The 21233-nt window shown below is 39.1% G+C and overlaps 1 protein-coding gene across 1 annotated transcript in view; it reads right to left on the bottom strand.

Annotated features, from left to right (window-relative positions):
- The window catches only part of pof1b (POF1B actin binding protein), a 73903-nt gene extending 53174 nt beyond the window's left edge, over positions 1 to 20729 (bottom strand). Inside the window, exon 1 of the mRNA XM_052021348.1 lies at positions 20397 to 20729. Within this exon, the coding sequence (XP_051877308.1) occupies positions 20397 to 20591 (195 nt within the window). The 5' untranslated portion in view covers positions 20592 to 20729. The remainder of the gene's footprint in view (positions 1 to 20396) is intronic.
- Positions 20730 to 21233: the final 504 nt, after the last annotated feature.

The raw sequence follows: 21233 nt of genomic DNA, 5'->3' as shown, positions 1-21233 counted from the left end.
ATCCAAAAATCTGCTAATTATTATCTTGAATTTACTCAATGACTGAGCCTCCACAGCTCTCTCAAATCCAAAAGTTCCCTAACTGCTGGGCAAAGACATTTATTCTCATGTCAGTTCAGAATGGCTGACTCCTCATTTTAGGATTGTGCCTGCTGGTTCTGGACACTCTGGAGGAAAGAAATTATCCCTCCATGCACCCTGTCAAATGCTGCAAGGTGTTTATATTTGAGTGAGATCACCTCCGATTCTTCTAAAATTAGGAGATTATAGGCCCATTCTGTTTAATCACTACTCATAGGGCAATCCTGCATCTCAGAAATCTCATGACCTTGGATTGAGCTCTCTGGATTGCAAGATTATAGTAAAGAACTTTACAAGGAGCTTGAGAATGCCAATATTTATGTCTGAAACTGGAGTGTTAATCTTTTTACAGGCAACTATAGGGAAATTGGGCCAAAATAATTGGGAAATTAGATTAAAAGGGTATGACAGAAGATAAACAAATGGCAAAGAGATACTTTATAACTCTCAATATATTCTCCATTGGGAAATAAAACTAGAAGTGATCCATCTGTTGAAATGCTTACATATAATTTTAGATGGAGGATTATAATGTTGCCAAGAAAAACAGTAAAACTGAGGATTGGGAGAATTTTAGATTCCAGCAAGAATGAATCAAATGAAAATCCAGTAACTGCAGCTGCTGGAAAGCTGAAGCAAAGACAAAAAATGCTGGAAACATTCAGCAGGTCAAGCAGCATTTTGTGGAAAGAGAAACAGTTAACATTTCAGTCTGGGATCCTTCATCAGAGCTGAGAAAGAGATAAGATTAGTTTTAGATTGTAGAGAAGGTGGGGAGGGATGATTAGAACAAAGGAAATATCTTTGATAGGATGAGACCAAATGACTTAACATGGCAATTAAGTAGCAGTTAAAATCAGATTAAGCCCCTGAGTCTATGCATTGTGTTGCCATAGTAAGATTGTAGGATATCCCAGTAGGTCAGACTATATAAACAAAAAAAGAAAAACTGAGCCAAGATGAAGAGAAGCAGAAATGGCCCGTTTTCATATAGACAGAAAGAAAGACCAAGTTACCCAAAGGTGGAGAAGTCTACATTGAATCCTGAAGGCTGCACATGCCCAGACAAAGGATGAAGTGTTGCTCCACAACCTTGCGTTAGGCCTCACTGTAACAGTGCAGGAGACCATAGACAGAGATCAGAAATGAAAGCAGGACGATGAATTAAAGTCGCGGTCAACTGGAAGCTCAGGGTCACACCAGCAAATTGACAGCAGTGAATCAAAAATTGAAGGCAAAAAAGATGGAATGTGAGAATTAACAAGCAGGGAATGTGTAAAACAAAAGATTGTAAGAGTTTCTACAAGCATGTAAAAAAAAAAGCAGAGGATGGCAAAGCAAGGGTTCTAAAAGGTAGAGACTAGAGAAATTATAATGGGTAATGAGGATGCTTTGAAGCCTTGAATACATCTGCCTGGAAATTTAATTACAAAGTAGAATTTTTATACTAGTATGCAATGGAGAATGGATTTTTCCTTGATAATGACCACTGCTATGTCATTTTGTGCTCTTTGGGGAAATTAGACCATGCAGTTGAATGCAACACCAATACCATCTTTGATATCAGGAATGAATGAAATGGCATAAATCCCAATGCTACAATCTTTCTTGAACTACAACAAGCATGGCTGCAGCTGGGCATTCCCAGAACATCATGGTCTTACCGATACATGAAGCGAACAGGAATGCCTGCAGGCAGATGATGTACTTACCCAAAATCCTAGCCCCATCCACCTGCTGCATTTAGCTTAAAAGCCCAGATTCCCCAGGCAGTCCCATGATCTATATTCTCATAACCCTGTAATCTACTCCACATCCCAAACTCAATGCTGATCTCTACTATCAAAGATATTTCCTTTGTTCTAATCATCCCTCCCCACCTTCTCTACTAGCTAAAACTAATCTTATCTCTTTCTCAGCTCTGATGAAGGATCCAGACTGAAATGTTAACTGTTTCTCTTTCCACAAATGCTGCTTGACCTGCTGAATGTTTCCAGCATTTTTTGATCGCTGCTGCTTTCCAATCCCTGTCCTCTTTACGTACCCCCACCCCACCTCCACCCATAATGCAGGTTCAAACCCTCCCTTGACCCCAACATGTGGTGCAATCCCTTGCTCAATAACCCCCAACACCAGTACCAGAGTTTCCCTGATCCTTCCCCCATTTCCCCACTTACACAAAAATGCATGTTCCTGATCTCTTCCAACATCTTTCTGCCTCTGCAAGAAGTGCCATCAGTCCTTGTTCCATCACCCAACTCACGCAACCACCAACCAACCTTGACTGCAACTCAATTTTGATGTAACCAAATTGCTTTCTCCCCAACAGTATCTAACCCAATCAAGCTCACAATTAAGCTTGCACTGGAAATTCTAGGCTCTATTATGTACCTGTTTTCACAATACAGTCACAATAAATACTCCAGTAGTGGTGGTGAATATAAGGGTCTAATAAGAATGAGTAACTAATATTGATAAGAAAATGTAAAGAACAAATTAATGGAAGTGAACGACATCAAATTCTCTTGATCCCAATGGACCAAACTTTAGGATTCTACAGGAGAGTTGCAGAGAAAGTGGATGGATCATTGCTAATCTTCTGAACTTCCCAGTCCATGTGGATTGTAAATGGCAAAGGCAGCCCTACTTCTCAAGAAAGAATGGAGAGAGAAAACAGGGTACCCCTACAGATCAGTTAACCTGACATCAGCACAGGAAAATTCTGTAATCTGTTAGTCAAAAAGTTACACCTAGAAAACTATGTAAATAATATGATTTATGAAAGGGAAATAGCATCCGACAAATTCAAGTTCTTTGACAGTATAACAAGGTAGACAAGGATGAAATCAGTAATAATAGTATTTCTGGATTTACATTTGTTGCATGCGATATGGACTCATGATATTCAAGTTAATATTTTTGCATGTTTGGAGTGTTGGCTAATCAGACAAATATAAAATATGAAGCCATTTAGCCTATTGAATAAAGAAACCCAATTTAATTCCAACTCCCAGCACTAAGTTTTTCATCCTGCAGGTCACAGCTTTGAGGATATGTGCAAGTATTGTTTAAATGGTGGTGAAGGTTCCTGCCTTTTCCTCCATATAAGGAGGCGTATTCAGTACTGCCAACGTGCTTGGGCTGAAAAGTATTTCATCTCCCCTCTAATCCTTCTATGAATCAACTTAGCTCTATGTCCCCTGGTTTTACCTCTTGCCTTAGTGAAACGTGCCCTTCTTACTTACTCTGTCTAAGCCCTTCATAATTTTATTCACCAAAATTAAGTCCCCCCCCCCCAGCCTCCTCTGTTCCAAAGAGAACAACTCTTTGCTTATCCAATCTTCCCTCATACGTACAATTTTCCACTCCTAGCAACATCCTCAAATCTCCTTTGCACCCTCTCCATTCCAATCATATCTTTCCTGTACTTGTAGTGACCAGAACAGTACACAGTACTCAAACCATGGCCCAGCTAGTGTTGCACACATTTCTAGCATAACCTCTATTCCTATATTCTATGCCTTGACCAATAAAGGAAAAAATGTAATAAATCTTCACAAGTACCTGTCCCACTGGACCTGTGGACATGCATTCCAACACCCCTTTGTTTTTCCAGACTACTTGATATCCCCCCATGTGTTGTATATTCCCTTGTCTTGTACCTCCACAAATGCATTACTTCACACTTTCCTGGGCCATTTTTCTGCCCAAATGACCAGGCATCTATATTTCCTGCTCTCCAAAGCTTCCCTCCTCATTATGATGCCAACCTTCATTCACATTTATGTCTAAACTATTTTTTGATAGTACTTTGTCCCCTACTTTCTGTAATGAGTCTTGGGATCCCTGATACAAACATCCCTATAGTCGCAAAGACACACAACTAGTATAACCCTTTGCTTCCTGCCACCAGCCGTATGTTGGATCCAAGGTGCCACTCTCTCTTTGAACTCAGACTTTTACTTTTTTGACCAGCTAGCCATTTAGGACCTTGTCAAAAGCCTTGCTAAAATCCACACAGACTACAATTCAATCCTCCTTGATATACTGCTTTAAAAAACTCAATCAAGTTAGTCAGACACAACTGTCCCAGGTTAACCTATCTAAATGAAGATTTATACTATTCATTAGAATGGATTCTAATAATTTGTCCACCACAGAACTTAAACTGACAGGCCTGTAATTAAAAGCAGAAAATGCTGTTTTTTTTTAAATGCTCAGTGGTGAGACAGCACTGAGGAGAGACAATTAACATTACACAATTGATGTTTCAAGTTGATGGCCTTTCATCAGAATTGGCTTGATTTCACTTGGCAGTAATTTTTCATACCCTCTCTTTGCTTTCCCAATTTACCTTTTAAGTTCATTACTTTACCTTTTATACTCTTCCAAGCTTTCTGCTGTATTAAGCTCTCAGTGACTGATATAAACATCCTTTTATTACCTTGTCCTGTACTCTGCGCAGCTTTCTCTTGACTTGGCAGTCACACCCTTTTCTCTTGTGAGAACATTTTAACACTGCACACCTTGAATCTCTTTCTTAAATACCTTGTATTCTTGAGACTAATTAACTTTTGAGTTCACTTTTACTAAATAATCTCTCAGTTTTGTAAAAGTGGCCTTTTCCCAGTTTGGAAACTCAAGTCCTATTTTATCTTTGTCCTTTCCTATAACTATGATAAACCTAAATGAATTCTGATCACTACTCAAAAATGGTCTCCGAATAATTCTCCCTCCACCTACCCAGCTTCATTCCCTTAAATCAGTTTCAGGATTGCATCACCTCTTACTGCTTTGTTGGGAATCACCACAAGTGTAAAGGAAGACCACTCCACTAACTTGCCCCTTTCCATTCACACAACTTGTTTTTTTTAAATGATTGTTTCTTTTCTCCCAGGGTTCATTAGCAGATTCTTAGACTTGGGTTAAAGTTTAGCTCTCAGCAAGATTAGTAAGAAAACTGAAGAGCTGGATTCTGAATGGCAACCTGCAACAAGCCCAAAACAAAACTCATTTTAACAGAACTTTTCCAACTACTTCCATTGAAGAGCTTCTGTTCTTAGACAGCCTCTCAGGGTCAAGAATGGCTTGCTTCCACTCTAGCTGTGCTAGTTCTGATGTGGCTGAAGAAGCCAACATAAGTCCCACAGAGTTTGCCACACATGGTGCAGGATTGACGGAACAGGCAGGTGAATACTGGGCATATCAATGGCCCTTTCTCTACTTTGATTGATCATGGGCCAGGAATTCCAATGAGTCAGTGAGGGGTGTTACACTTTTACCACGTTTGTTTCTTCTGGCCACCTCTTATTGCAACTGAGCTTGAAGTACAGCATCTGGTGTAGGAGTATGATATTGAGAATGCAACAAATGGCCCACCCATTGACTGCATACAATTAGAGCCTTGAAGCTAGAGATGTTAGGCTGAGAGATGCTGCTGAAATTGGATAATTTTTCCTGCCAGTGGATTTGGAGCAATTTCCAGAAACATCATCGATGGCCTCTCTCTAATGTTTTGAAGTACCTGTTGTAGACTGTTCACATCTCAGGAGCATATCGGAGGGGCAGGGATCACTGATGTCTTGTAGACTGGGAGCTTTGTGCAAGTTTTGAAGTCTAAATCTTTAAATTACTGTTTTCTCAGATGGCCAAAGGCTGTGCTAGCCGAGTATAAGGCAATAGTGAATTTCATCACCTGTTATCTGCCTTAATTCAGAAGTAGCTCCTGAGATATGGGAAGTGGTTCATGTTTTGTAGGGTGGTGTCTTGGACCTTTATTGTATCAGGTGGTGTTGTGCAGTGGAGGTAAGTTAGTAAAGGATCTTTATGTTGCAAATGTTGTGTGTAAAGCCCATTCTCTCAGATGCTTCAGTGAATGAATTGGTGATGACTTAGAGCTTAGCCTCCAAATTGTCTATACAGAAGCACCATTTACACATTAGAGCTTAATTATTCAGCTTGTAGTAATTTTGGTTCTGGAGTGACTGCACCGTAGGTTGAACGATTTCCTATTTGCCTTGTAGATTAGCTTCACTCCAGGAGGCAGCTTGTCAGAAGTGAAGTGCAGCACTGAAGCAAGGAAGGTGGAGAAGACCCTTGAGACAAAGATGCAGCCTTGCTTGACATCAGTCTGCACTGCCATTGCATCTGTTGTGGCCCCATGGGTTGAGATCACAGCTTGCATGCCATCCTGAAAGTCGAGATGGGTGGCTGTTCCACAAATACACACCACATCTGGCAGTGTTCTTTTCTTTATTCTGTACTTGCAAAGGCACAGAAAATGTTTCTGCCTTCCTATTTAAAATAAAATCCACAGAAGCAGACATTCATTTGCTCTGTAAGCAAAAGTACGCACAGGAATCCACACCTTGTTGGAACAGAAAACTGGCTAGACAAGTTTAATTCACGACAGCTTACCTAATCATATATTAAAAGAAAATATAAATAAAATCATAGGCGGTCACTCAGTTGGAAAGCAAAGTTGGCTCGAATCCTATGGAGAACAACAAAATTGCCTTTGGTGTTGAGATAATGAAGAGCATCAATGACTTGATTGGCCACAATCTGTGCCTTATTGTTTATCATCTAATCAAATAACACATAAACTGGAAGACCCAGATATTTGCGCTGAGCCACAAATGCAAGATCTGCAAAATTCCTACAAATCAGCTGGCAGGAAAAGTGAAGCAATGTCATTGTCCACTTCCAGGCTAACACCCCCAGAATTGAGGCCCTAATTACATTCAGTCAGTTCCATTGATCAGGCCACGTCACACACATACCTAACACCAGACTCCCAAAAGAGATTCACTATTCTGAGCTCTGTCATAGAAAGAGATTACCATGTGAACAGAGGAAAACATACAAGGATGTTTTCAAAACCTCCTTGAGAAAGTGCAACTTTCTCACAAACTTCTAGGAATCCCTGGATACTACTGTTCATCAAGAAGCAGCATTTGGGATAACACTGAGAATTCTAGTCCATACATTAGCTGCCTAGCGCAAATGGTGGCACACCATCTCCCAAGCTAACCACCCATTAACCTCACCAAGCACCTCCTGGCCTACTTGTTGCAAGATCTGCAGGTCCCACATTGGCTTCATCAGTCACCTCAGTACCCACAAAACTGGAATGGAAATAAGTCATCCCAGATCATGAGGGAATGCCAAAGAAGAAAAGTGTAATTTCAGTGCTAAAAGCAATATTTTTAATTTCATAGAACATTTAAGGATAATCTACTTAAAATGGAGAGGACAGTAGTTGGCATAGAGATAGACATCATCTACTTTAGAGACATTACAATAAATTCCCATGGAAATGACACAAATGATGACATCTATCTTTAATGCAATTCTAAATTTGCTTCTGTATAAAGAAAGTAAATTGACAATTAAACATTCATCAGTCCAAAATGGTATTCTGCCATTAAAACCATTCTCCACCTAACAGATTCTGCAAGCATAAAATCATTCCACCTGATCACATCAAAGAATACCACACATAAATTAGAAACCACAACACAGAACTGAGTGCTAAAAGGTGATCTCACTGGACAGGTATTTCTGTCAAGAACAATAACAAGTTACAGTTTAGGAAAGCATATTCAGAGTCATACGTCTCATGTTGTGCATATGCCTGAATATTACAGGGAAATTCCACTGAACAACATTTCCAGGTGATTCAGATCAATTTTGTCTACCTATATTCAAGCACATAAGACAGATTTTCAGCATTATGCAATAGAGAATCACTTTCATTTTCTGAAGTGAAATGCAACAATCATATTTCTGGGTCATTTCAGATCACTATGGGAATTTTATTGGACACTTCGGGGTCTGATTCATCTTTGCTTCCCTTATGTGGTGGCAGGATGCAGTACATGGGATGACCCATACAACGCCTCTTTTAGAACTTCACAATGGAATTTTGATCATGTTATCACAGGAGTGCTCATCACTGGGCACATCCAGGACAACCTAGTCCTCTGGGACTCTAGCAAGTAAGTCAATTACTTACCTTCATTCTTCATGCTCAACGCCTACCACCATCTTTGACTCAATCTAACTAGCTACAACACTGAACCCCACCCTCACCATCTTCCAATCTCCAGTATTCTACCCTGCCCCATCATTCAAATCCCAGGGTCCTAGGCCCTGAACCCCTGGTCTGCTGCCTGCAATTCTGCCTCACCTTCCCTCCTTTGAGCCACAATAACAGCACAGGCCCACTCAGGCACTAGGACCTCCCCAGCACAACTAAAGGTTGCAGTGGAAGCCCTAAAGACCACAATAGTCATTGTTGCTCCATTACTGCAACCATTGAGTACAATAATTATGCTACACTATAATTTCTAGTCAAATATACTTTCAGGGAATTGCTACAATTCAGCGAGAAGGTAAAATGTCTAAGTAGTAATGTGCAGGCTGAAGAATGCAGAAGATGCAACAACTCTAATGTGGGTTAGATTGTAGGAGGAAGAAAAGTTCTGATAATGAGTGATTTATTGCAAAGTCTTTGGAGGTCTGGTTAGAAAAGCCAGCACAGCTTGACCAGAAAACTCACTGGTTTGAATCCCGGTATGTTCTGAGTCAGTTTACTTTGGCAATCTGCAGCAGAAGTACTTAAGAGCAGAAAATAATCTAGGATTCCTATTTCAAGTAGAATGATTCCAACCTGCATAAACTGTACAGGATTCTCTCAAATTTAATTATAACCTCTGACAATGCTGCTGGTGAAGGGTGACAGTGTCTAATTCTTACTCCCAATTCACGTTTTATAATTAATACTGCATCTATTTTTAAGAAGTACTTTCAAAGCAAAGCCCATTTCATTTCCAAAGAAAGTAAAGAAATTGATAATAAATTATTGCACAGTCCAATATAGTCATTGATAGCTGACCAGCACAGAACAGATTCTGCAACAATGAAATTATCCCAGCTGAAGATGCAATGCATGAATTGAAAACCACAATGTGAAAATTAGATGCTACAAAGGGATCTCAAACAAAATTTAGCTCTGATAGATCCATCAGACTAGTAAAGGCAATAACAATATGTGGATTATGCTGCATGAAACTCTGAGATATACTACTGAAAAAAGTTCCAGATCAATTTTGTATACTTTTCTAACAATCAGCAAAAAAATCCTGCAATGATGTTACTATTAGTCATCAAATACCAGTTTGATTTCTAGTGCCTGAGACATAAAAACTGTGGGTTTTCAGCTAAGTCTGCGGCACAATATTTCGCAGTTGCACCAGAATATGTAGAAGCATATTAGAAAACTTAAAAGAATTATATTCAGTTATTTACAGCCAAATATAACCATTTTAAGTTATCTTTAGGTAACATCTGCCAATGGATATTTGCATGGAAGTTTTTTGTTAAATTAATCATAAAATTATGTTTAAGCATAAAACATGATTTGAAAGCCAGTTTATGAATTATGCATTTTGAATAAAAGTCCTTAATCTCAGGTAGAGGATGTTTGGTTCCATTCAAAACAAATATTAATCTTGCTAACAAGTATCTGAAAATAAAAAGTGTTTATATAAGCAAAATGCAAATTAAATTCTGAATGTGAATTGTCAGCACTTCATATCAGTATATCTACGTAATAGGAGATATTTTACCAGCGTGCAATATTCTCAAATATTCAGAAGTTAATTTGCTTGTATAGGTATGCTATGCAAATTGCCGCAGCACTTTTTGTCTGTACGAACACAGTGATCCAGTGTGATAAAAGAACTTACATAGTTTCTTTAATGCCTTTTGGTGTCCCAAGGATGCGAAACAGCCAATTTCTATTTTTGAAATATAATCACTATTATTTTGTGGGCAAATGGGGCAGTGGAGCAGTCTAAATATGTATAAGAATGATCAGTTAAACCTGTTTAGGTGGTTGAAGACAAATGTTAGGAGGACACTGGAGATGAAAAGGCCTTTTTGGATCTCACCAGATAGATGAAGCCTCTGAATCAACCTCTAATCCAAAAGTGGGTATCTCTAAGAATGTAGCATTTCCTAGGTACCAATATGAAGTTTCCTCTAAGATTAAGTGCTCAAAGTCTTACACCACAAGAAAGTGCATTAATCTAAGCCAAGTGGGCATTTAATGAAAATTGGATTTATTTTGTGCCTTCCATATAGAAAGACCATCTCAAGGTCTATCAGACAAGTGCAATCAGACAAAGTTAGATGACGTAAATAGGCTTTAAGAGAGTTGACTAAAACTTTATTCAGGGGTTGAATTTAAGTAGAAGCATCATAGATTTTATTTAAACAATATATTAAAATTGAAATTTTAAAGTTAAATATTTCATTTTTGAATTATGCTGATTATCTTCCTAAAAGTTTAAATACTTTGGCCTTGGTCATGCAGCATAAACAAAATCAATTGCAAACAATAGGCAAATGACAAATGATCACACACAAGGCATCACAAGCAGCCACATGAACAAACCCTAAGTAAATAAATGTCACCCAATTACACCTGTAGGGGTGTGTCAAAGCATAATTGAAAATCCTGTGTACATCAAGAGATTTTATTCTGATTCAAAGAGCAGTTTGCAGATGGTTACCCTGGTTTTACCCTATCAGAGATATCCCCTTCCCCTACCCTCCCTGCAGCTTAACAAGTTTTTGTCTCCTACCCAGTTTGGATGAAGGCCTTCAGCCTGAAACATTGACTCTGTTTCTCTTCCCACAGAAGCAGCCTGAGCATTTCCAGCATTTTCTGCTTTTATTTTAGATTTTCAGCATCTGCAGTTTTTGTTTTGATTTTCAATTCAGCATGGGTTCTGAATCACTGGGGATGCCTTAAAGAGCAAGATAAGGGGCTAATGTAATAGAAAGGCCCAATAAATTTACATATTGTGTTCAGCAAAATGCAACAAAAACAAATTACATTGAAATGTGTCAGAAGAAATGAAATCTGAAACCTCCTTTAATACAATTAGTTAAACACTAAAAATGACTTGATTTCACGAGATGTGTTTTCCAACAATGGTCAATTCTTGGATGTGATTTTAATTTGAAAAAGTCTGATCAAAATTGCTTGCAATTAACTAATCTAAGTATTTGAAATAGGTATGGCTACAGTTCGCTTCTGGTTTCCCATCAGACAAAACATTGCACATGGCATTGTCATGAATGTTTTTCTAACCTTCAGGGATCTCTGGTTGTAATGTTTTCCAGTTCCCTCAGTAGTGAGCTACTGACATCATAGAAATAGGAGACCATTCAGCCCATCACATCCATGCTGGCTTTCTATTGGAGTGACCCTCTAGTTCCATCTCCTATACTCTTCTCCATTGGCCATACAAATGTTACTTAATCATATATTGATCCCATTCCCTCTTGGACACCACAACGGAACTTGCCTCCACATCTACAGGTAGTGCATTCCAGATTCCAACCACATACTGCATAAAAAAAGTTTTTCCTCATGTCACTCTTAATTCCCTTCTCCTTTATTTTGCAACATGACCAGTTTTTGATCCTTCCACCAAAGGAAACAGCCTCCCACCAACCACTCTGTCCAAACCCCTCACTTCTATCAAATCTCCCCCAAGCCTTCACGAAATAAATCAGTCCCAACCTCTGATCATCACCTCATTATTTCACTACATTAAACTTCATCTGCCATGCATCCACCTATTCCACCAGCCTGTTTATATCCTGCTGCAACTTGTCACTATCCTCTTCACAGTTCACAACTCTGTCCATTTCTGTGATACCTGCAAATTTAGAAATTGTTATTTATGCCTCCAAATCTAGGTCAATTAATGTAGAAGAAAAATACAATGGTCCTAACATTAAACCCCGGAGAACACCACAATTCACCTTCCTCTAGTCCAAGAAACAGCCATTAGCTACAAACTATTGTTTTCAATTGCTTAGCCAAATTAATCCCTATAAATATCTTTCTGCCATGTCTTTCAACTTTGATGACAAGCCTGTTATGACACTGAACCAATATGCCCACCAGTAGAGGTGAAGGTGCAGAGCAAGTAGAAATTTTAAAGGTTTTCAAAGCAGCCAGTGTGTCAAGTTCCTGATTCTCTCATACATTAAGGCTGGAAGACTATGGCCAGCACCTATACCTTTGCTCTGGGCAAATTAACACTATAGGGCATTTGTATTGGCACATTAGGACCAAGCCCCACTACATCATCAAATTAATCACTTCTTCATTCAGCCAAGGGCAGCCATCCACATTTCCACATGGTGTGCATGGACATCTTTCCAAACAGATACTTAGAAGGCTATCGGAAATGTGGCACACTTTTCTCTAACAGGATGTAGATGTTGACCCAATTAAAATTATGAAAGCTGAGATCAATTGATTTCTTTTAAACTAGCTGATCCTTTTAAAACAGTTCAGTCTTTGTTATTTGTTTGAAATTCTACCTGCTGCTCTTCTGGCTGAAAAAAAGTCACTTTTTAAATTTTCATCTGCAAATAATCAATTAAAAACTATCTTCATTGACTTACTATATTAGATTAAACCCCTCCTTAGAAACTGTAATAATTTTCTAAGGAGCAACACCACTGCTTAACAATAGTTTCAATCTAATCTCCTGTCACCATCCCAGGTTCAGAGGAATTTGATGACCACTGTTGCTATTAAGTTTTTGTTTTCTTTTTGTCTTTCACACCTCCAGGTGTACCTAGGAAATATAACCCTGGAGTCATGTGTTGTGGGCTTTGTGTTGCCTGTCTTGCCAGGTGCTTGTGACAGTTTAAAATAAGTTCAACATGTGAAATCTATTAAAATTGAATTAAATACATCAACAATTACCAAAATATTCTAAATTAAATATGTAATAAAAGACAAACAAAAATAAAAAAAACTGCAATCCTCCTTATTCTTCCTCACAGTCCGACGGTCACCCTTCTCACTCTTCAAATGAATGGGTTGTGGTTCCTGCACCAGGATCCAAGAGATTTCAATGGAAATCTTGGAAAATCTCAGCAAACTCTGCCAGAAAAACCTTGACAATAATTTCGACCCCTTTGCAATAAGAAGGAAGGGTAAGAGCTTTTCACTCCACTAGAATAGTCTTAAGTAAGCTAGAAATACACAGATGTCAATGTAGCTTGCCTCAAAGATCACAATTGTGATTTGCATTTTCTTAGTCCAAACAAACGATTGTCACTGTTTTGTTTCTGCATTGACAGAAAGAGATCAAAGCTGTTCATATAATGACAAAATTGCGACAATACTTGAGCAATTTCTTGACTTCAGTAAGAATACTCTTTCCATTACACCTCGCAATTTTGCAAGTTACAAACAACGGGGGTTAATTCTCCTTTCCTGTTCCCCCCAAAGTATGTCCAACTTGGTACACATATTAACTCCAGATAAGTTTTGCTGTCAAATGGGCCATTGTTTTGCAAGTGTAATCCAGATGACTCACTGGGCACTTCAAATGTAGTATTTTACACAGAAGTACATATCAGATATTTATTTTGCTTGATAATATTTGTAAAGCAAAGATTATAAGACATAGCCTATATCATAGCTAAATGCTTTACATCTTTCTTAAGTGCTTTCCCCAACAGTTCTAAGCAGCTAATCATATTATTATGATTACAGACTGCATAGCTTCAAGGCATTTGCCAACAACAATTCGTTTCTGGAAAAAGAACGGATAGCTTTTTTCTGAGGGACAGGTTGTACCTCCTGAGCCTGTTTGTTTTCTCTGAGGATGTGACAAAGCACATTGATGAAGATAGAGCAGTGGATGTGATGTACATGGATTTTAGTAAGGCATTTGTAAGGTTCCTCATGGAAGGCTCATTCAGAAAGTCAGGAGATATGGGATCCAGGGAAACTTGGCTGTGTGGATTCAGAAATGGCTCGCTCATAGAAGACAGAGGATGGTGGTAGATGGAGCATATTCTGCCTGGAGGTCGATGACCAGTGGTGTTCCGCAGGGATCTTGTCTGGGACCCCCTGCTCTTTGTGATTTTTATAAATGACTTGGATGAGGATGTGGAAGGGTGGGTTAGTAAGTTTGCTAATGACACGAAGGTTGGTGGTGTTGTGGTTAGTGTAGAAGGTTGCTGTAGATTAAAACAGGAAATTGATAGGATGCAGACCTGGGCTGAGAAGTGGCAGATGAAGTTCAACCCGGAAAAGTGTGAAGTGATACACTTTGGAAGATTGAATTTGAAGACAGAATACAAGGTTAATGGCAGGACTCTTGGCAGTGTTGAGGAACAGAGGGATCTCGGGGTCCACATCCATAGATTCCTTAAGGTTGCCACGCAGGTTGATAGGGTTGTTAAGAAGGCGTATGGTGTGTTGGCCTTCATGAGTCAGGGTATTGAGTTCAAGAGCCACGAGGTAATGTTGCAGCTCTACAGAACTCTGCTTAGACCACACTTGGAGTATTGTGTTCTGTTCTGATCGCCTCATTACAGGAAGGATATGGAAGCTTTAGAGACGGTGCAGAGGAGATTTACCAGGATGCTGCCTGGATTGGAGAACATGTCTTATGGAGGATAGGTTGAGTGAATTAGGGCTTTTCTCTTTGGGGAGAAGGAGAATGAGAGGTGACTTGATAGAAGTGTGCAAGATGATACGAGGCATAGATTGAGTCGACAGAGACTTTTTCCCAGGGCGAAGATGGCTAACATAATTTTAAGGTGATTGGAGGAAGGTTTTAGGGGGTTGTCAGAGGTAAGTGTTTTTTTATACAGAGAGTGGTGGGTGCGTGGAATGCACTGCTGGCAGAGGTTGTGGGAGCAGATACATTACGGACATTTAAGAGACTCTTAGATAGCCACATGAATGACAGAAAAATGGAGGGTTATGTGGGAGGGAAGGGTTGGATAGATCTTAGAGCAGGATAAAATGTCAGCACAACATCATGGGCCAAAGGGCCTGTACTGTGCTGTAATGTTCTATGTTCTATGAATTGAATGTTTCATAAATCAGACCAAGGTCTTCTTGGCAAAAGGCAAGGGAGGGGAATGAAGGGCAGGCAAGGAATTGAAGGGGGTCAGGAGCACAAAAAGAAATAAGTAGAAAGGAAAATAAATGAGGAAAAGGGAGATAAGGGAAAGGGAAGGGCAGAGATCAGAAAGGTACAAGTAAGGGAAGATAAGAAGTCAAACAAGTCAGAAAGTAAGGTGACAAAATGTAGGTGAGGAAAGATAGAGAAGGAAAGTAACTAAAAAAAAATGACAGATACTACAGGGACATGAAAAGGTAGAAAAGAAAATGGGGTGAGATGTAAGGAGTCAAGTGAGTTTGTTCAAAACAAGGGAAATTAGTTTAAGTCCATCCACATTAAAGGGATTTGAGGGATTTTTTCTAAATAGATTTACCGACATAATTATTCTCCTTCAGTTTCTTCCAAAGGATGATGCATTGAATCAGAGGACTGTGACCAAACATAAACTTACAAATACAAGACAAATAGAAAATCTTAAAGAACACCTCAATGCTTCTCAATCAAGTATTTAAAATGTAAGTATTCCTGTTGTGTTGGCTAAAGAAAAAGTAAGAAAAAGGTCCAACTAGCAGTTTAAAAAAAAAGCAAATGATCAGGCCATTATAGCGTTGCTATAATATTTCAAAATGGCTCCATACAAAATTATCGGTTATTACAATAGGTTTGCAAATTATCAAGCTTTTGATAAATAGGGATTGTAGAAATATTTTAGTGGATAGCTTGAGGAAAAAAAAACTGGGGATTGCTTTGTCTCTCTCTTTTCCTAATTATTATCTATTGGTATTGCAGCCAATTTGCTTTTAGTGTACTGATTTGCTTTTAGATACACCCTTATGCCCGCGCACATAGCTTGTAATTATTGAATTATTTCAATATTTGAAGTAGTGCCAATGCTTTCTTGAGGATTAAAATGTGTGCTTAAATTATATCATATCAGCAAATAATCATTCCTATCTGCACTTAACATGAAATGTATTTCCACAAAATAGGTGTGAATTTTTGTCAACAGGGGAACCCATTAGGTAAAGTTTTGCCAGAGAAGCATAAAGTTATTAATTACTTTCACTAAAACCTCCTTTGTGAACATAATGTTGATACTTCATGTTGGAAGTCGTTGGCTTATAAATTCCTTTGAGTTCCTCCCCATCTGCAGGAGGTTCGAGTATGGCCAAGTGATCTATGAAATTTCCTAGTTAACGTTTCCATTGTAAATTGGAAGTTCATTACCAAATCCTCAAGTTTTTACCACAGGTATCTAACTTGAATAAAAAAAGAGGCAAGTAGTTTATATTCAAGCATTAGAGGCATAAAATGGATATAATGCACATCAATTTAGCAATGGGAGAGCCTGTACCCCATCTGCCCAATCAATTCACACACTGCGAACTCCAACACACTCACTCCCATCTTGAGCTGATCATTAAAGCGGACTTTAAACCACTTAGATATCTAAATGAAGATCAAGAACTATTAAAGGACCTTTTCAACAAATTTTGTGGCTCAAGAGTTTTGAACCATTTCCCAACTCTACACCTCACTTGCAGGATGCAACAGAACTGCAACGGGTTATAACACATCGGATTATGACAAGGCCCAAGCAACTATTCCTATTGATTCTTCAGACTTAACCTTTGGATGCAAATTGTTGCTGCATTGTTTTCTATTACTTCATTGTCTCCTTCAACAAAATAAGTTCATAGCTAAATTTTTCTGACCCACCAACATTATCTTGTATTTTATACCATCTATAACAATAATAAGCCAAGGCACTTCACAAATGAGGCAGTTAATACTAACATTTAGTATTCATATAATGGCTTTCTTAGCCTCAATTTGTCAAAGCACTTTACAGCTGATGAGTTATTTTTTTCCTTAGAGAATGCCTCAGGATTGACGATGACTTGCTTCCAATCCAGTTCTGTGGGTTCTGAGGTGACTGTCGAGGCCTATGTGGGATGTGCAGACTCTGCATCATTGGGGCAGGAGATGCTTAAAAGGAGATGGGTGTGTAATTTGGGAATTGGTACACTCCTTCCACCATCTACACTGTACTTTCCAATACATGGATTTGAGGTTCTCAGCACCACCCCAAATGATCCTTCTCCATTTTGAGCATACTAGCCCAAGAATAATACTTTCTCAGGTTACTTTGAGAACATCTTTGAACCTTTTGCTCTGTCTGCCTGGTAATGCCCTGCCATGACAGAGCTCAATATAGAGATAATGATCTGCTTCTAATGTGTAGACACAACTGCAAGGCAGGGAAATGCAACAGGAAACTTGGGTTCAACAAAGTCTCACAAGTCAATGAAATTGAATAATCAGATATGAGCAGTGACAAATATTGATCAATTTAGGAGGAAAAGCCACACTCTTCTTTGAATGGTGTGATCGAATATTTTACACCAGAAAGGACAGAGTAGGTCTGGGTAGATAATACATTAACTGAAACATGGGACCTCTGGAAGCATGAGTCTCTCATTATCCTGGTCAATCTTCAGCTGAGACCAAAGTTGAATGACAAATAAAAGATAATCAAAATTGGTCAACTTAAGAGAATTTTAAAAGTTCTGGAAGAAATATCAAGTGAAATCCAAGACTGAGTATTCTTTATGTGAGTGGGAGTTGGTGGGGCTCAGGACCCAATGGGCAATGCTTTGCCTGGCTCCGCCAGCCCTCACAAATAAATGATGCCACGCATGCAGAACAGCAGGGAGGTTCTCCTGCATCTTGGTCAATACTAATCCCTAGAACCAGCATCTGGTGCACATTATCTCGTCATGGTCTTGGTTAAAGGCACCCAGCCATGTACTAACTGGCTGCAGCATTTCCTGTGTTACAATAGTGATCATATTGAAAGTACTTAGTGGGCTCTAAGATACTTGGGGAGATACTGAGGTCCTACAAGGAACTGTTTAAATGCAAGTCTTTCATTCTCACTCACCTCCTCATCTCTACCTTCTGTAAAGTTAATCATTCAGAACAATGCAGCTCAGATCATTATTGCAGTAAAGGCTGCATCCCAAATGGCACAGATTCCCTATCCTTTGACTCTTATTATCATCTTGATCTTCCTCACCCGCTCCTACCTTCACAATCTTCTCCAATCCCATGTCTATGTGCAGATCCTCCAACTATAGGAATATCTAATTCTTTGTTCTGCAATTAATATTATGTGTTGCTACCTTAAGAGTCTCCCTCTTCCACATCTGCATCTTTCCATAACATTAAAGATCCATACACAAGTATTTTGCCTTCCTCCCCTCTCTCCTGGCTTGGTTCCTAATCATAATCCTTGGCCCAACAATGATTTCTTCTGATTTACCGAGTAAAATTATGAATAAACAGAAAAGCATTTGGTTTGCTCAAAAATGGAAACAAAAGTAGATTGGTAAAAATGCACATCAACTCAATGGTTCAGTATGATGAAGAGACTTCTTTTAAATCTGCTGACAGTGCATTAAAGCCTGGAGAAAGCCAGGCTGAAAGTGCATAAAAGACCACTGAAGGATGTAACTGAGCGTTCACAACTGATGTAAATTTATGTGCCACGAATAAACACAGAAACTTCTGAGTTCTGAGTAGTGTCACATTGGAACATTAATCTATCTTTCCCATTCAGATATTGATTGCTCTGCTGTGCCTCCAAAAAGAGATGCTATTCCTTCAGATTTCTAATACTTTCTATTCTATTTCTGCTACAGAATCGTATTAAAGAATCCCTCCACTCTCCCTAGTAGTTTCATCATCTTGAGGATTCTGAATTCCAGCAACATATTCCCAGAGCAATAAAAGTATTAATCACTACTTAATAACCAGAAAAAAAAGCTGTGCATATTAGTCATAAATACTAAATGCAAGAGCAGATAATGAAATATTAAATGTAACAAAAAAGGAAGTCATCAGTAAGCAAGCCATGGTGGATACAGGAAAGTGACAGAAATAAATAAAATGAACAGAATAAAAATGATCTGAGCAAAGATCTGAGCACGGTGATTGGCACCAGAGCAAGAACCAAGGCCAGTGGCTCAAGATTTTCTTCCCATTTCTTAGTGATTTAATCAGTCTCCTTATCTTCTTATATCAGAAATCAAAAGGATGGGATAACTGTAGACAAAATGTCTGCAATTTTACAACGTACACTAGTGCTGAGAGAAAATAAAGAAATCAACCCAGATTAGTCTACTCCCCAGATACCAGAGGAAGGACAAAATGATTGATAGCATTAAATGATGCAGTGCACTAGCCCCAATTACTATTACATGCAATGTTTTATTTACACAACAGTGCTCATTTCCTAACTTAATATTAGTTTTGAGCAAATCAGATCAAATACTTCCATTTGTCAAGAATAAGGATTATTTTTAAGCATACTTTTTTGGTCCACCTGGGAATTGCAAGATGTCATTTTGCCCAGCTCACTTCCAGCATTGATCAGCTGAAGACTAAAGATCTATTTTACTCCAGTAACAAGTGAAAACAAGCAGCCAGCAAAAGGCCATCACTTCACTCTGATTTTTCGTGTTACTCCAACTAGATCAAAACTGTTCCCAGTCTTTTCATGCAAAGTTGCATACAATAGAAATAGATTGGAAGCTACCCAGGATCTTCTAACTGCCAATAAGCAGAGCAAAACATCTTTCCAAACAAACAAATAAATGAAGGAGTTTGACGTCTAATCCTTAAACTGTGTTCATGCATGGATTTGGTGGATCGAGAGACAACGAATACCAAACAGTAAAAAAAAGATAAAATTAATCATGCAAACCTTCCCCTGTAATTGTCCTTACATCACAAGGTTTTACTGTTGAAATACCTCAGTAAATCCAATGATATGGCAATTTTGGCAGTGGGGTATTTGATACATTATTCGCTGAGGGGTGGACGAAGCGTAGAGCACTGTGGAAGTGGGGAGGTGTTGAGGAAGAATTTGGGTAAGGAGAGATGGATACAAGAGGAAGTTGACAAGTATAAACAAAAATGTTAGGGTGAAGTAAAACAAAATCAGAGTTATGAGAAGGGAGATTCAATCATCTTTTACAATCATGGGCAAAAAATACCAGCTGTGAGCAGCCTGTAGGGGCATACTTGCCACCCACACAGGTGAATGTTTATTCAGCCAATTGCATCTCCTGTCTTATTTTTTTGCTATTCGGTGACAAGTTCCAGAAGTTTTCAAGATCTATACAACATATTGCAGTCTTCTACTGTTAACTTAGGCCTTTGAAACTTAAAAGGTATCAAGAACAATACGCGAAGTCTATCTATTGAAAACTATTTCATTAAAGTAAAAACCTCGATTGTAAAAGCAGCTGCATTTTAGCAGACGACAATGAACAGTTGCCTCACCCATTCAGTAGTCTGGGGGCTGCCTCCTTGCCGGAATACCCTGGTGACGGTGGTGGTGGGACTGCCAACGCCAAGGTACTGCTTCTGCTCGGGGATGTTGAACGCGAGATTCGGAGAGTTGGTGCGCTCGGTACTCTCGTAATACGAGGTTTCCGAGACGGTGGACGAGCTTCCGGGCCGCAGTCGCGATGACATGTTGGAAAACAGGCTTGCGAAAAGGTCGACCGGCTACCCCCCCACACACAAGAGGCTCCGACTGGGACAGGAGCGAAAGGTAACGTCGACGGAGTGGAGAGTGTACAACTTCCCAAGGCATAGGCGTGCCGAGGCAGAGACACACCTTCACTGGACTATGAATGACAGGTCTCTGCAGACACCTCACAGGGCGGTGTCGCCACATGCTTTTTACCACTCCAGCCAGGCGTGAATGAAGGGAATACCTACCTTCAGTCTTCCTGATTTTCTGGACAGTTGAAAATTACCATCTCTTTAAATATTTCAACTTAAGAACTTTTATAATGTCTAATCAGGGTAAAAGAAAATCCTCTCTTCCTCCTTCCTCCAAAGACATTCCTAAATCTACCTCTTTGGCCATTTTTAAGGCAACTGTTCAAATATCTCCTTTCATTGTCAAATTTAATGAACTGCCCATGAGGTGCCTTGGGATATAAATTGCAAGTTATAAAGTGAATACAACTTTGACGATTCAAAGGAGTGTTAAAGACCAAATTATTCATAAACTGGGGCCATCTCGGAGGGGCAAAGCAGAAAAGCAAAAACAGTGCATCGTGCACTTGGAAATGTTACATGGTTCACCTGTGGAAAGGTTACCAAAGT

Source organism: Pristis pectinata, chromosome 8 (genome assembly GCF_009764475.1).
Source record: "Pristis pectinata isolate sPriPec2 chromosome 8, sPriPec2.1.pri, whole genome shotgun sequence".
Lineage (NCBI taxonomy): Eukaryota > Metazoa > Chordata > Chondrichthyes > Rhinopristiformes > Pristidae > Pristis > Pristis pectinata.
This window is presented reverse-complemented; position numbering and strand designations above follow the sequence as displayed.